This window comes from Lampetra planeri, chromosome 49 (genome assembly GCF_965212315.1).
Source record: "Lampetra planeri chromosome 49, kcLamPlan1.2.h2, whole genome shotgun sequence".
Classification (NCBI taxonomy): domain Eukaryota; kingdom Metazoa; phylum Chordata; class Hyperoartia; order Petromyzontiformes; family Petromyzontidae; genus Lampetra; species Lampetra planeri.
In genome coordinates, this window is record NC_136155.1 from 3290730 (window position 1) to 3304109 (window position 13380).

The 13380-nt window shown below is 60.0% G+C and overlaps 2 protein-coding genes across 2 annotated transcripts in view; one reads left to right on the top strand and one right to left on the bottom strand.

The window, feature by feature from the left end:
• Positions 1 to 1467, top strand: part of LOC144733972 (procollagen galactosyltransferase 1-like) — a 3959-nt gene extending 2492 nt beyond the window's left edge. Inside the window, 7 exon segments of the mRNA XM_078616001.1 lie at positions 13 to 52; positions 55 to 150; positions 381 to 508; positions 687 to 732; positions 734 to 894; positions 1061 to 1259; positions 1262 to 1467. Coding sequence (XP_078472127.1) covers positions 13 to 52; positions 55 to 150; positions 381 to 508; positions 687 to 732; positions 734 to 894; positions 1061 to 1259; positions 1262 to 1327 — 736 coding nt within the window. The 3' untranslated portion in view covers positions 1328 to 1467.
• A 1598-nt stretch (positions 1468 to 3065) lies between these two features.
• SLC39A7 (solute carrier family 39 member 7) lies at positions 3066 to 12570 on the bottom strand. Its single transcript, XM_078615936.1, has 7 exons — positions 11657 to 12570; positions 9199 to 9367; positions 8584 to 8664; positions 6890 to 7021; positions 5944 to 6186; positions 5186 to 5385; positions 3066 to 4395 (listed from the first exon to the last, which is right to left on the bottom strand). Exons 1-7 carry the CDS (start codon positions 12455 to 12457, stop codon positions 4141 to 4143), a joined length of 1881 nt encoding a protein of 626 aa, XP_078472062.1. The 5' UTR covers positions 12458 to 12570; the 3' UTR covers positions 3066 to 4140.
• Positions 12571 to 13380: the final 810 nt, after the last annotated feature.

Here is a 13380-nt window from a genome sequence, read left to right on the forward strand (position 1 = left end):
GTGTGCGAGCAGCACGCTGAGCGACGAGGCGCTGCGGGCCATGGGGGGTGGCGATGCTGCCCCGGCTACTGGGAGCCGTACTCCGGCCGGCGTCTGCTGACGCGCGGCGAGATCGGCTGCTTCCTGAGCCACCACCACGTGTGGGAGCAGGTGACCCCACGCGTGACCCCACGCGTGACCCCACGCGTGACCCCACGCATGACCCCACACGTGACCCCACGGGAGCCTCAACCCTTGCGCTGATACCCTCACGCCAGCCTTAGCCCTGACTCCGTGGTGTGTGTGTCACCCCATAGCGTCGTGTCTAACGTGCGTGCCGTCTCTACCCCTGTCCCCCCCCCTCTCACCCCCCCGTGCCCCGCCCCCCTCCCCCCACCCAGGTGGTGTCCCGGGGCCTGAGCTCCGTGCTGCTCTTTGAGGACGACTGCCGCTTCGAGCAGAACTTCCGCCGCCGCTTGGAGCTCACGATGGCCGAGGTGTCGGCGCAGGGGCTGCAGTGGGACCTCATGTGCGTGGTCACCTGAGCCCCCCCAACACCCGCCGCTCCACGGTCATCGGCATCATCATCGTCGTCGTCGTCATATGCATTACCAGCACTTGCCCCGCCAGTCTGCTAAAGGCTACGCAGGTGACCTCTGTCTTTGTCTGTGCCCCACCCCCTCCCGTTCATGGCTGGCGGCCGGCAGTTACGTGGGGCGCAAGCGCATGCAGGTGGAGCGCCCCGAGGCGGCGGGTGCCGGGCGTGCGGGCCCTGGTGGTGCCCGACTACTCCTACTGGACGCTGAGCTACGCGCTGTCGCTGCGCGGCGCACAGAAGCTGCTGCTGGCGCAGCCCCTCAGCCGCATGGTGCCCGTGGACGAGTTCCTGCCCGTCATGTACGACAAGCACCCCACGTGAGTGACTCGGCTACCCGTCACGTGGTACAAACACCCCACGTGAGTGACTCGGCTACCCGTCACGTGGTACAAACACCCCACGTGAGTGACTCGCCTACCGCGTCTCCGCCTGTACTACCCGTGTGCCCCCCCCCCCCCACTGCGCGTGCCCCCCAGGAGGGAGGTACTGCGCCCCGTTCTCCCCGCGCGACCTGCTCGCCTTCTCGCTGGAGCCGCTGCTCGTCTTCCCGTCGCACTACGCGGGCCAGGCGCTCTACGTGAGCGACACCGAAGCCTCCGCGCTCTGGGGCGACGGCGGCGACGGTGACCAGGCGGGGTCGCTGGGGTCGCTGGGGTCGCTGGCGGGGGGGGGCCCGGGGGCTCCAAGGGGGCCCGGGGTGCGAGGGGGTCGGGCGTCGTGGGGGTCGCCGCCTCCCGGGACGAGCTCTAGCGGAGCGGCCGCGACGACGCTCGACGAGGGGCGTTCTTGGCCTGCTCTTCCACCGGAGCGCGCGGGACGTTGTCACGGACCTGTGGATCGCAGACGAACCGCGGTGGATATTGTCTGCGCTGCTGCTGCTGGGTGGGCAGAGGAGGTTGGGGGGGGGGGACAGGGGGGTGAGCAGAATGGGGGGGGGGGGGAGAATTTAATAATCTCGCCCACCACCTTTCAACTGCCACGCCAAGAGATGGAATCAAACCGTTGACCTCTGGGGGGTGGTGGCCCCAGCTGCGCTGCTACTTCTGACCACTGCACCGCACGGCGTCGTCGTTGTCCCAGCTTATTGTAGCGCGCACAGCCTCAGCTGCGCCCGCCCGGGTCCGTGACCCGGCACACCACGTCCAGTATACCGCTGTTCGCCGCAGCCGGATGCTGGCGGTGGCTGTGCTCCAGAACTGTGGAGGCAGTAGCAAGGGTTGGTGGATCACCCACAAGTCCTGCGAAACTCCCTTCTTACCCTGGATGGGTGTCAACGAGGAGCCCGTATCCTGGCTCTGCCAAGAGAAGGCGGTCCAGCAAAGTGTGGACTCCATCCGCTCCATCTGCATGGGGATCGTGTGTGTTGTCGCCCCCTCACACGAGTGGGTTTCATCGGACGATAGCTCCTTACGACCACAGAGCTCAGTGGGCAATCGTTGGTAGCGCCGGCGGCTGCTCACCGCCGCGCGGCTCCTCACCGTCGCGTGGCTGCTGCTGCTGCTACTGTTGCTGCTGCCTTCCCACTCCTCGTCTGTGGTTCATCCTCCTGGCGCCTCCCGAGTCGCACCCGTGGCTGCCCCCCGTGGCGGCCCCCCCCCCCCCCGTGGCCGCCCCGCCAGGCAACCGTTGTTCAATTGTCCGCCGCGTGTGGTGAATGTTTCGCGGTGAGAAACGAGGTCACGCGTTGGCGCCCATTGCCGAATTAAAGTCGCCGTCGTGCGGAGCCGCGGCCCGACCCGACTCGACCCCGTCCTGGAATTCGCTTTTATTTCTCTGGCGTCCGATTGGTCGTAGCGAGTGCGCGTGCGTGAACAGGGGTCAAGGACAGTCATCTTTCTCAAAAACCTTCAGCTGTATGCATGTTGAACTTCTTCTGCACCGTACGTAGCCAACCACGCGAATTGGTGGGGCAAGGTTGTCGTCAGCTCAACGTCGCCGTGCGTGGAGCCGCAGGAAAGCCTCGAGTCTCAAGAGCCTCTTTTCAGGAGGGTCCTGCCAAGTTCTCGCAGTAGGGAGGGGGTGATCTTGCTGCTGCTATGCAGGGGTCACACGTCGAGTGACTTGCAGGGGATCTTTCAGCAGTGACTGGGGTGTTTTTGACCGGCACAGGTTTTACGCTGTGCGCGGATGGGCGGGTAACTTTTAGCGACGGAAGTCAAAACGGAGAGCCCGGAGGAAACCCATGCAGCAGAACAGGGTGAGAGAACATACAAACTGCGCACACAGACTGTTGGGGCAAGTGCCGTTAGCGAACGGCACTTCTGTGGGCCGGAATGGGACACGGCGTGGGTGGATGACCAGCAGCGCAAAGTGGCCTTTCACTTTCACGGTGGAGGCCCAGGACCAGTTGAGATATTCGCCAGCTATTGGAATTGTGATCGCGAATCAAACTCTAGTCACAGGGTTCATAGCGCTGTGCGTTGACCGCAGTGCCACCGCTCACTCATCGCACGCACGCACACACACACACAGACAGACACTGGTCGGCCAAAATTGCGTGGAGATTTATTCGCGTAAACTGGGGCCTCGTTACAGTTCGGGCATTCACATGATATAGGAGACCGTGTAACGTTGTGCGGGTGTGTGTGCGGGTGTGTGTACGTGTAGAGCATGCGCGGGTGTGTAAACCTGTGGTGTGTTGACGCACACACTCACACACAACCCCTTGTGTTAGTCCACCCACACCGACACACACACACAGGTCCCCCATGTAGCCTCTACAGACTGTTGGGGCAAGCGATGTTAATGAGCGACTTATTGAGGCCGACACGGCACAGGAGGGGGGGTATTGTGGCCAGCATTATACACGGCCGCCTTTGTCTCCCCCAGTGCTGACGTTTGCACGCTGCACCAGGCACTCGTTTAAGGCCGAGTCGACCTAGGGGGGGTAAAGCCTTGAGCTGGGTGCAAATGTCACTCGCTGACCTTTGCCAGCTGTGGTCCGGGAATTGAACTCGGTTCGCTCATATAGTAGTGCAGTGCGCTAACCGGTGCGCCACCGCTCCCCAACACACTGACACGCACGGAAACGCTCGGACAAATTCATACCGTCTCACACACGTGGAGCGTTTGAATTAAAAGAGATTGCAGATCATACAAAGTCACATGCAGACTCACACGGACACGAGCAGATACACACACTCACCCAGACATGTGCGCACACACACACAAATCCAGAGTCACACACATACACATTTAACTATGGAATGATGAGAATTCACTTTGTGACACAGACAGACACCCAATACAGGGACACACGGGAGCACGGACACACACCCTACACACCGACACTTGCACTCCGTTACAGCCACAGACAACTCCCCTCGGAGACAGCCACTCGCTCAACACACCCTCTCCGTCCTCTCATCATCACTCCCGCCCCCTCCACCCCCTCACCCCACCATGGCTCCATCCCCTCCATCACTCGCCCATCACTCCCATCCTCTCCCCACCCACATCACGGCCATCGATACTCCTCTCCCCATTCACGGGCATCCTCCTCGCATCACCCCAGCACCTCCCCCCTCATCCTCACATCCCCCCCCCACCCACACACCGCCGCATTACTCGAACGCGGCGATGAGCACCATCATGGCGACGCCGGTGAGCATGGCGACGAGCTGTTGGGCGGACTGCGCGAGGGGCGCGGCTCGGCCCAGCAGCTCGGGCAGGATGGAGACGGTGGCGATGTAGATGAAGCCGCCCGCAGTGAAGGGCAGCACCCACGCCGAGGCCGCCTCGCCAGCCCCTTCCGCCAGCAGCGAGCACGCCGTGCCCGCCAGGGCGCCCACCGCCGTCAACAGCTGCAGCCACATGGCCTGCGTAGGGGTGCGGTGGGGGGGGACATGTCATCGTCGTCAACTTCGTCATCGTTGTTATAACCGTGGTTATCGTCATCTTCGTCGTCAGCAGCAGCATCATAATCGTTGTGATCGTTATCATCATCAGTTTAACACGTAGTCGGCTTTTGCGGTCGATATCATTAATAATAAAGGTTGTTGGGTTAGATTGCACAAGTATAAATGTGTCATAAACCTCCACCACCCGACACAGCCAATTAGTAAGGGATTTGTCACGTAAACAAAACCTACTGCTATTATGGCAAATCGCCCAGTGATGCTGGATGTAATTACCAGCGAAACGTTATTGAACTCAAATTGTAAACGTTGTAGATTTACTCTTCAACATCAGTGGGCTGAAGTAGTCAGTAATTGGCGTTTTGTTTACGTGAAATCCTCTGCTATTGGCTGTGTCGGGTGGTGGAGGGTTACGACACATTTATACTTACGGGATCTAACCTAAAAACCTTCATTATTTATGTCATCATCATCGTCGTCCCTGACTTGCTTCCTGGAGCCCACTCGTGCAAAGACAAAGGTCCCCCCTCCCCATATAACCTTCACACACTGGTGGGGCAAGTGCTGTTCGCGAGCAGCAGAACCTATGAAGGCCTGCACGGCACAGGAGGGGTTGCGTGGCCAGGACCACGCCCGGCCGCCTTTGTCTCCCCAGAGGCGATGTTTACTACACACCGCACCACGCAGTCGACCTAGGGGAGGCCCAGGAACTGCTCAACCCCCCCCCCCCGTCCCTCCCCACCCCTCCCACCTGTCTCTTGGTGCAGCCCGACTGCAGGAGGATGGCGAAGTCGCCGATCTCGTGGGGGATCTCGTGCAGCAGGATGGTGAGCGTCGTCACCACGCCCACGTTGGGCCCCACCAGGAAGGAGGCCCCGATCGCCAGGCCGTCCGTGAAGTTGTGCGTCACGTCCGCTGCCAGGTTCAGGTAGCCCGACACCTGCAGCTCTCCTGGAGACGCGGGCGAGACACGGGGGACAAGGTTCAAGTAGCTGGACAGGTGTGGTTCTCCTTACACGCACGCGGACACATTGGGAAACACACGGGGGGACACACGGGGGGACACACGGGGGGACACACGGGGGGACACACGGGGGGACACACGGGGGGACACACGGGGGGACACACGGGGGGACACACGGGGGGACACACGGGGGGACACACGGGGGGACACACGGGGGGACACACGGGGGGACACACGGGGGGACACACGGGGGGACACACGGGGGGACACACGGGGGGACACACGGGGGGACACACGGGGGGACACACGGGGGGACACACGGGGGGACACACGGGGGGACACACGGGGGGACATACGGGGGGACACAGGGACACACGGACACACACGCAGACACACGGGGACTCGGCGAAATTATGACCCTGGAAGACATTAAAAAACAGGTACACGGGGAAACGTGGGGAACTGATGACACAGACATGTGGTCACGGAGTCAGAACCACAAGGACACCGACACACAGGGACACGGAGACACACGCGTCACTCACGTTTGGGCTCCTCCTCCTCCCTCTTCTCAGCCCCTCCCTCCTGGCCCCCCCCCTGGCCCCCGTCTGCAGGAGCCACCTCCCCCTCCTGGGGGCTGGCTGGATCCGGGCGTCTCCTCCGCACCCCCTCCACCTCCCCCTCCACCACCTCCTTCCCCTCCACCACCTCCTTCCCCTCCACCACCTCCCCCTCTCCGTCCCCTTTCCCTTTATCCGATTTCTTCGCTCCCTTCTCTCGTTTCTCGACTGCGCGCCGCACGCACAAAGACAAAGGTCCCCAGTGTAGGCCGCGCAGGCTGTTGGGGCAAGTGCTGTCAGCGAGTAACACGGGACACGATGACGTGAGGAGGGTGTCCAGCACCACTCCAAGGCCACATACCTTTGTCTCCCCCAGTGCTGATGTTTAGACGCCGGAACATGTACTCATTTAAGGCTGAGTCGATCTAGGGGCAGGCCCTGGACCGGTTCAGACAGTCGCCACCGATGTGGACTATTGGACATCTGTGAAAAAGAGCTTCATAGCTCATTGGATTCCTCCAGTATCAATAAATGTTCTCATTCTGACCGTGAGAGGGAATCGAGTTCGGGTCGCCGGGTTTGTAGCGCACCATGCTAACGACTGCGCCACCACTTCCCAACTTACACTCGGACGCACACACACGCACACACACACACGCACACACACGCACACACACGCACGCATGCACACACACGCACACACACGCACGCACACACACGCACGCACACGCGCACACACGCACACACACGCACGCACACGTGTGGATCCGTGATCTCACACTTCGTCCGTGACTATGCTTTGCAAAGACGATGACAGTGAACACGCCTATGCCGTAGCTATACCCGTGTCTGTGACTATAAGCACCGTGACTGCTCTCCCGTGACTGACAGTGACTCACCGTGACTGTGACCATGACAGACAGGGACTCACCGTGAGCGTGACCGTGACTGTGGCCGTGTCCATGGCTCCCTTTGATGTGTCTCACGAACATCTCCACGGAGAGGAACACGATGATTCCGCACAGAACCCAGAGGCCCACGGACATGAGGTGCGAGCCAGGGCCTGCAAACAAAGACAATGACCCCCCCCCACCCGTGTAGCCTTAACAGACTGTTGGGGCAAGTGCTGTTAGCGATTAGCACCTATGAAGGCCGGCACGGCGCACGAAGGGGTGGGTGGCCAACACCACGCTCGCCCGGCCGCCTTTGTTTCCCCAGTGGCGATGTTTACACACCACACCAGGTAATTATTTGAGGCCGAGTCGACTTAGGGGAGGCTCAGCATCAATTCAGATAACCGTCACTGGTGTTGGCCGTGCGTGGGAATCCAACTCAGGTTGCCGGGTTCGTAGCGCAGTGCGCTCACCACTGCGTCACCGCTTCCCGCACACACAAGACAAAGACACACACGGACAACAACAGCAACAACAACAGACGCCATTCGCCATTAAGTGGTGCCTGGCCAGGTGCACTTTGAGGCCACGTGAAGCGTCGAAGCCTCGCTGACAGGAGGTCACGGGACAGACCCAGGTGCCATGGGTTGACCGACTTGAGATACATATCCACAAAAAAGCACAAAGCCACAGACACACGTAGGCACGCAGAGATGTATACACACACAGTATGAAAAGTAAGAAGAGGTGTTACCCTGGCTGGAATTAAAACAGTTGTTAAGATGTTCAAACGCCAAACGGAAACCTTTTGCTAGGAATCAAGTCTGCATTAACCACACGTACTTGTGGTGAACATGGAAACAAACATCCTCTGACATCCCCGTCAACCCCTTATCAGTGCCTACCTTACTACAGATCAATTCAGAGCTTATTGGTCACGCCGTGCCCTTATAAATCTCAACGATCATCCTGCAAAGTCCCATATGGATCTGAAAACTCAATTTCCTTGCACAAGAATATGGGTAAACCGAATGGGTTGACACGTATGCTCTGATAATAAATGCGCTGCCTTTGAAACCGATTGGCCTACATTATCAGAAGCATGTTTGTTTGTGTGTTCATCACAAGTACGTGTGGTTAACGCAGTGACTTGATTCCCTGCAAAAGGTTTCTGTTTGGTGTTAGAACATCTTAACAGCTCCTATTTCATTGCCGGAAACGGTAAAACCAATTCTTATTTTTCATACTTCGATAATGGAAAAACAGGTCACGTGAGATATACACACACCACGGGTGGCACAGTCGGGTTTTTTTACAATCGGGTTTAATTGTCTTTTTATATTAAACCCGATCATCTGAGATTGGGAGAAATCCGGTTTAATTGGTTCTAATTGCAGAAGCGCACTTCGCCAACCTCTCAACGATGGACTTCGTCCATTCCAAGCTAAGGAACTCACTGGCGCCCACGATTGTGGAGGAGAAGCTCGTGTTCATCACGACCAACCTGCCCGCCGCATTCTACGACTACCCCGTGCCCGACGGCCCCGAGTACGATAGCAGCACCGACGAGGAAGCAGCCTAAGCCTTGGATCAGAGTTTCGTATTCATTAAACCAGGTTTTAATTCCTCGAAATCGGGTTTAATTGTATTAAAGAAAAAACCCGATGCCTGCCGCTGGAAAAATCGAGTTTTTTCCGCGCATGACACACACACACAGTCCGTGTTGTCTTACCGTGGCTGTGTCCGTGTCCCTGGTTGTGCGTCTCGCCGTGTCCGTGTCCATGTCCGGACTCCGAGTGGTGAGAGTGCGGCTCTGAGATACACGGAGACACAACAAATTATATTCTTGGTTCTTTCGGTAAAGTCACGTAGAAGGGAAATAATAAAATAATAAAAATATAAAACAATTAAAAATTCTCACGACGTTTCCACTGCAACACAAGCAATCATCATCAGGTGTGAAATCCACAGCAAGAAAATGCTATGCAAAGACACGCCACGCAGAGACACGCCGTGTGGAGACACGCCACGCAGGGACACGCCGTGTGGAGACAGGCCACGCAGAGACACGCCACGCAGAGACACGCCACGCAGAGACACGCCACGCAGAGACATGCCGTGTGGAGACACGCCACGCAGAGACACGCCGTGTGGAGACACGCCACGCAGAGATGCGCCGTGTGGAGACACGCCACGCAGAGACACGCTACACAGAGACACGCCACGCAGAGACACGCCACGCAGAGACACGCTACGCAGAGACACGCCACACAGAGACACGCCGTGTGGAGACACGCCACGCAAAGACACGCCGTGTGGAGGCAGGCCAGTCGGGTGCCGCGGTCACCGATGGCGTGGGGGATGAGGTGGAGGAAGGCGTCTCCGAGGAGACCCCCCGAGGCGAAGCTGAGCAGTGTGTGCAGCAGCGAGGAGCGGCGCGCCGAGTCCGAGTCGAGCGGCACCAGGAAGAGTATGAGGAACGGCGCGGCGGAGATCAGCAGCGTGGCGCCCAGGGCCTGCGGGGACATGGTGAGACACGGGGACACGGTGAGACACGGGGACACGGTGAGACGGTGAGACACGGTGACAAGACACGGATACACACGACGGCATGGTGAGACACGGGGACATGGTAAGAGACACGGTGAGACACGGGGACATGGTGAGACACGGTGAGACACGGTGAGACACGGTGAGACACGGTGAGACACGGTGAGACACGGTGAGACACGGTGAGACACGGTGAGACACGGGGACAATGTAAGAGACATGGAAACACACGACGGCATGGTGAGACATGGGGACATGGCGAGACACCGGGACATGATGAGACACGGGGAGAGTGAGACACGGGTAGAAGACACGGAAACATATGGCGGCACGGTGAGACACGGGGACACGGTGAGACACGGAAACACGGTAAGACACGGAGACATGGGGAGAAGACACAAAAACACACGGCGGCATGGTGAGACATGGTGACACGTCACGTTGAGACACGGGGACACAGTGAGACACAGGGACACATTGAGACACAGGGAGAAGACACGGAAACAAATGGCGGCACAGTGAGACACTGGGACACAGCGAGACACGGGGAGAAGACACGGAAACACGGCGGCACAGCGAGACACGGGGACACGGTGGGACACGGTGAGACACAGAGACACCGGGAGAAGACACAGCGGCACGGTGAGACACGGTAAGACACGGGGACACAGAGACACGGGGAGAAGACACGGCGGCATGGTGAGACACGGGGAGACACGGGGACAGCACAGAAGCGCCGGGGACTTGAAGTAAAAAAAGAGCAAGGCACACGTGGAGACGGGAGACACGTGGAGCTACGGAGGGACACCTGGAGGCACGGACTAATCTATACATATATATGAACTTCCTTCGCGCAATACGTAGCCAACCGTTCTAATCGGAGGCACACGAGGAGAGAGAGAGACGTGGAAGGGGCACGTGGAGACGCTGAACACAGAGGGACACGTGGGGACACGGAGAGACACGTCAGCACTCCGGCTGCCATGGGGCGGATCAGCGGACACGGATAAAGACGGCGACTGCGCGTCACGGATGTTACGGGTCGACTGAGACGACTGGTGGTTTGCACCACGTGTACTGCCCGCTGTGCCAGAGACAAAAGGTATCCCAACCGCCGCCCCCGTGTCGACTTCGACAGACTGTTGGGGCAAGTGCCTGGTTGGCTACGTGCGGTGCGCGAAGGATGTTCAACAAAGGAGTTCAACATACAGTCAAAGCGCTTTAAGGCTGGCTTGGTGTACGAGCGGGTTTGTGGTCTGACCCACTTGCCCCGGATTACTCATTTAGAGCTGAGTCGACCTAGAGGGAGGCTCAAGACCGGTTCAGATATTCAACGCTCAAGTTGGCTCACCCACTGCGCCACCGCTCAGAAAATAAGACAAAGATCCCCTGAAGCAGTCGCTGTCAGCGAGCAGCACCTCTGAAGGCCGGCACGGCACACGAGGGGGGGGGTAGGTGGCCAGCACCACGCCCGGCCACCTTTGTCTCCCCCCCAGTGGACGATGTTTTTACACACCGCACCGGGTACTCGTTCGAGGCCGAGTCGACCTAGGGGAGGCGCAGGAGACCGCGGTCCAAATATATTCGCCACCGGCGGCGGCGGAGTTGTTGGGGGGTGATCGTGAGCGGGACTCGAATTTCGGGTCGCCGGGTTCGTCGCGCTAACCGCTGCGCCACCGCTCCACGCGACACGTGGAGGCACGGCAACACCGAGGCGCTCGCTCGCCACAACAACAACAACAACCACCGCCGTTCGCCCGCCACTAAGTGGCGGTGCCGCCTGCCACGGCGCTTGTGCCGCCTGCCACGGGGCTTGTGCCAGGCTCGGTGCGCTTTTGAGGCCTCGCTGCTGGCGGGAGGTCACGGGGCAGAACGCAGCCGGTGCCACGGGTTGAACCGACAGAGAGACGCGGCGACACGCACAGCGACAGCCCTCGCCTGCATCTACACAACAACAACGACCTCCATTCGCCACTAAGTGGCGGTGACGTCACCACGACGCTTGTGCCAGGCTATGTGCACCTTGAGGCTATCACGTGAAGTGTCGAACACCCACTGGCAGGAGGTCACGGGGCAGACCCAGCAGGTGCCACGGGTCGACTGACTGAGATGACCGAGATGAGTGGCTGATGCACCACCTATGCCCCCTACTGTGCCAGGCTAAGTGCACCACCTGTGCCCCCCCCTACTGTGCCAACTTGCTGTGCTTTATCCACCCGGCGCTCTGCACGCATCCACACAGCGACAGGCCTCACCTGCATCCACACGGTCGCCGCGTCTCTCCTCTCCGGCCCGTGGAGCTCCACCTCCTCCTCCACCCCCTGCTGCTGCTGCTGCTGAGTCTTGGCCGTCTCGTAGTGCTTCTGGTGGTACTTATCGGCCGGGTTGGAGGGCCCGTGGCCGTGAGGGCAGCCTCCGCCGGGCCCGTGAGTGTGTCCGTGCCCGGCTTGTCCACCGTGAGTGTGACCGTGCCCGGCTTGTCCACCGTGAGTGTGCCCGGCTTGTCCACCGTGGGAGTGACCGTGCCCGGCTTGTCCACCGTGGGAGTGACCGTGCCCGGCTTGTCCACCGTGGGAGTGACCGTGGCCCTGGCCGCTCACGGTCGCGCACACGAGGCCCGCGAGCAGGGCGAGGCGCAGGAGGGCGAGGGGAGACATTGCGGGGGGCAGCAGGGCCTGCCGCTGGGAGCGAGCTGCTCTGGGTCTCTCTCTCTCTGGCTTTGGAGTCTCGCTCGCCTCTCTCCAAGGCCCCACCTCCCCACCTCTTACCGGATTCGCTCTGGTTCGGAATCTGGTTCCGTTTTCCGCCCTCGCGTGGTTCCCGCTTCTCACAAACTCGGGATCTTCGTTTCCCCGGTAACTCTGCCCGCCGGTGTTGTGGACGTGGGACCTCGGCGGGGGTGGTGGTGTGTGTGGGGTTCCGCTCAACCGCGGTTCCGTTCCGCGCTGTTCCCTCCCGTCGCTCCGGCCTCGTTGGGATCCGTCGCCTCGCGATGGGGCCGCCGTTTCGCTCTGCCCCGGATGATGTGATCTGCCCTTGCGTGCCCACTTCACCATCGCTCGGACACCGCTGCAGAATCGCACCCCCCTGGTTCCTCCCTCCTCCTTGGGTCTCGGCTCGGCTCTGGTTCCCTCGACTCCAGATCCGCGTCCCCTTTCGGGATTTTCATTCCGCCCCCCAACCAACTGCGGAACGACCCCCCCCCCACACGCCGCCTCGCGATTGGCCCGCCGGCCCGAGAGACGTCGCGCGCGCCGCAGCCAATGGGAGCACAAGCTCGTGGGCCCCCCCGCCCCCCTCCCCCCCGCGTTGTGGGGGGGGAGCACGTGACGTGGCAGGTCGCGTCGCTCCAAGATGAGCGCGATGGCGTCACCGCAGCCGCAAAGCTTGCGTGATGACGGCATCACGCACGCGGCCGTGACGCACGGTTCGTTGACGTCATCGCGCTCTCTCCACAGCCGCCGTTAAGAGCGTGTTGACGTCATCCGCTCATTCAATTGTCAGTGCCGTGAACGCGTGGTGACGTCACCACACGTTCAATTGACTCGGGCTGTGGGTGACATATCACGCCCCTCCCCGCCCCATCATTGCAGCGCGGTGCGTGATGACGTCAACAACTCCCGTAATTCTTTAACGCGATGACGTCGCCACCGTGCGGCATTAATGAGGTGCGTGATGACGTCATGGTCACAGTGGCGGGAAAGCGGTGCGGGGTGACGTCACCGCGCCACATCACGTGGGTGCTGCGGTGATGATGGTGGTAACCTCGCAAATTAGACCGGAGACTTGGGGCCGTCCATAAATGACGTCACGCACCTAGGGGGGGGGGGGGGGGTCAGACATTTGTGGCGATGTGTGACGAGGGGCGGGGGGGTGAGAAATGTGACGTCACATCAAAATGCGCTTTAAATAAATATAGACAACACGTTCCACTTAATTAAATATACTTTTTAATAAATGTTTTCTCCTACAACATCAG

Bases quoted from the DNA above. Each gene is read 5' to 3' on its own strand.
- SLC39A7 (XM_078615936.1), bottom strand. From the start codon at position 12,457: ATGGTGAAGTGGGCACGCAAGGGCAGATCACATCATCCGGGGCAGAGC. The intron at 9,368-11,656 runs GTGAGGCCTGTC...ATGTCCCCGCAG, and splicing joins CGGCGACCGTGTGGATGCAG to GCCCTGGGCGCCACGCTGCT. The intron at 7,022-8,583 runs GTAAGACAACAC...CTTTGTTTGCAG, and splicing joins GGGACACGGACACAGCCACG to GCCCTGGCTCGCACCTCATG.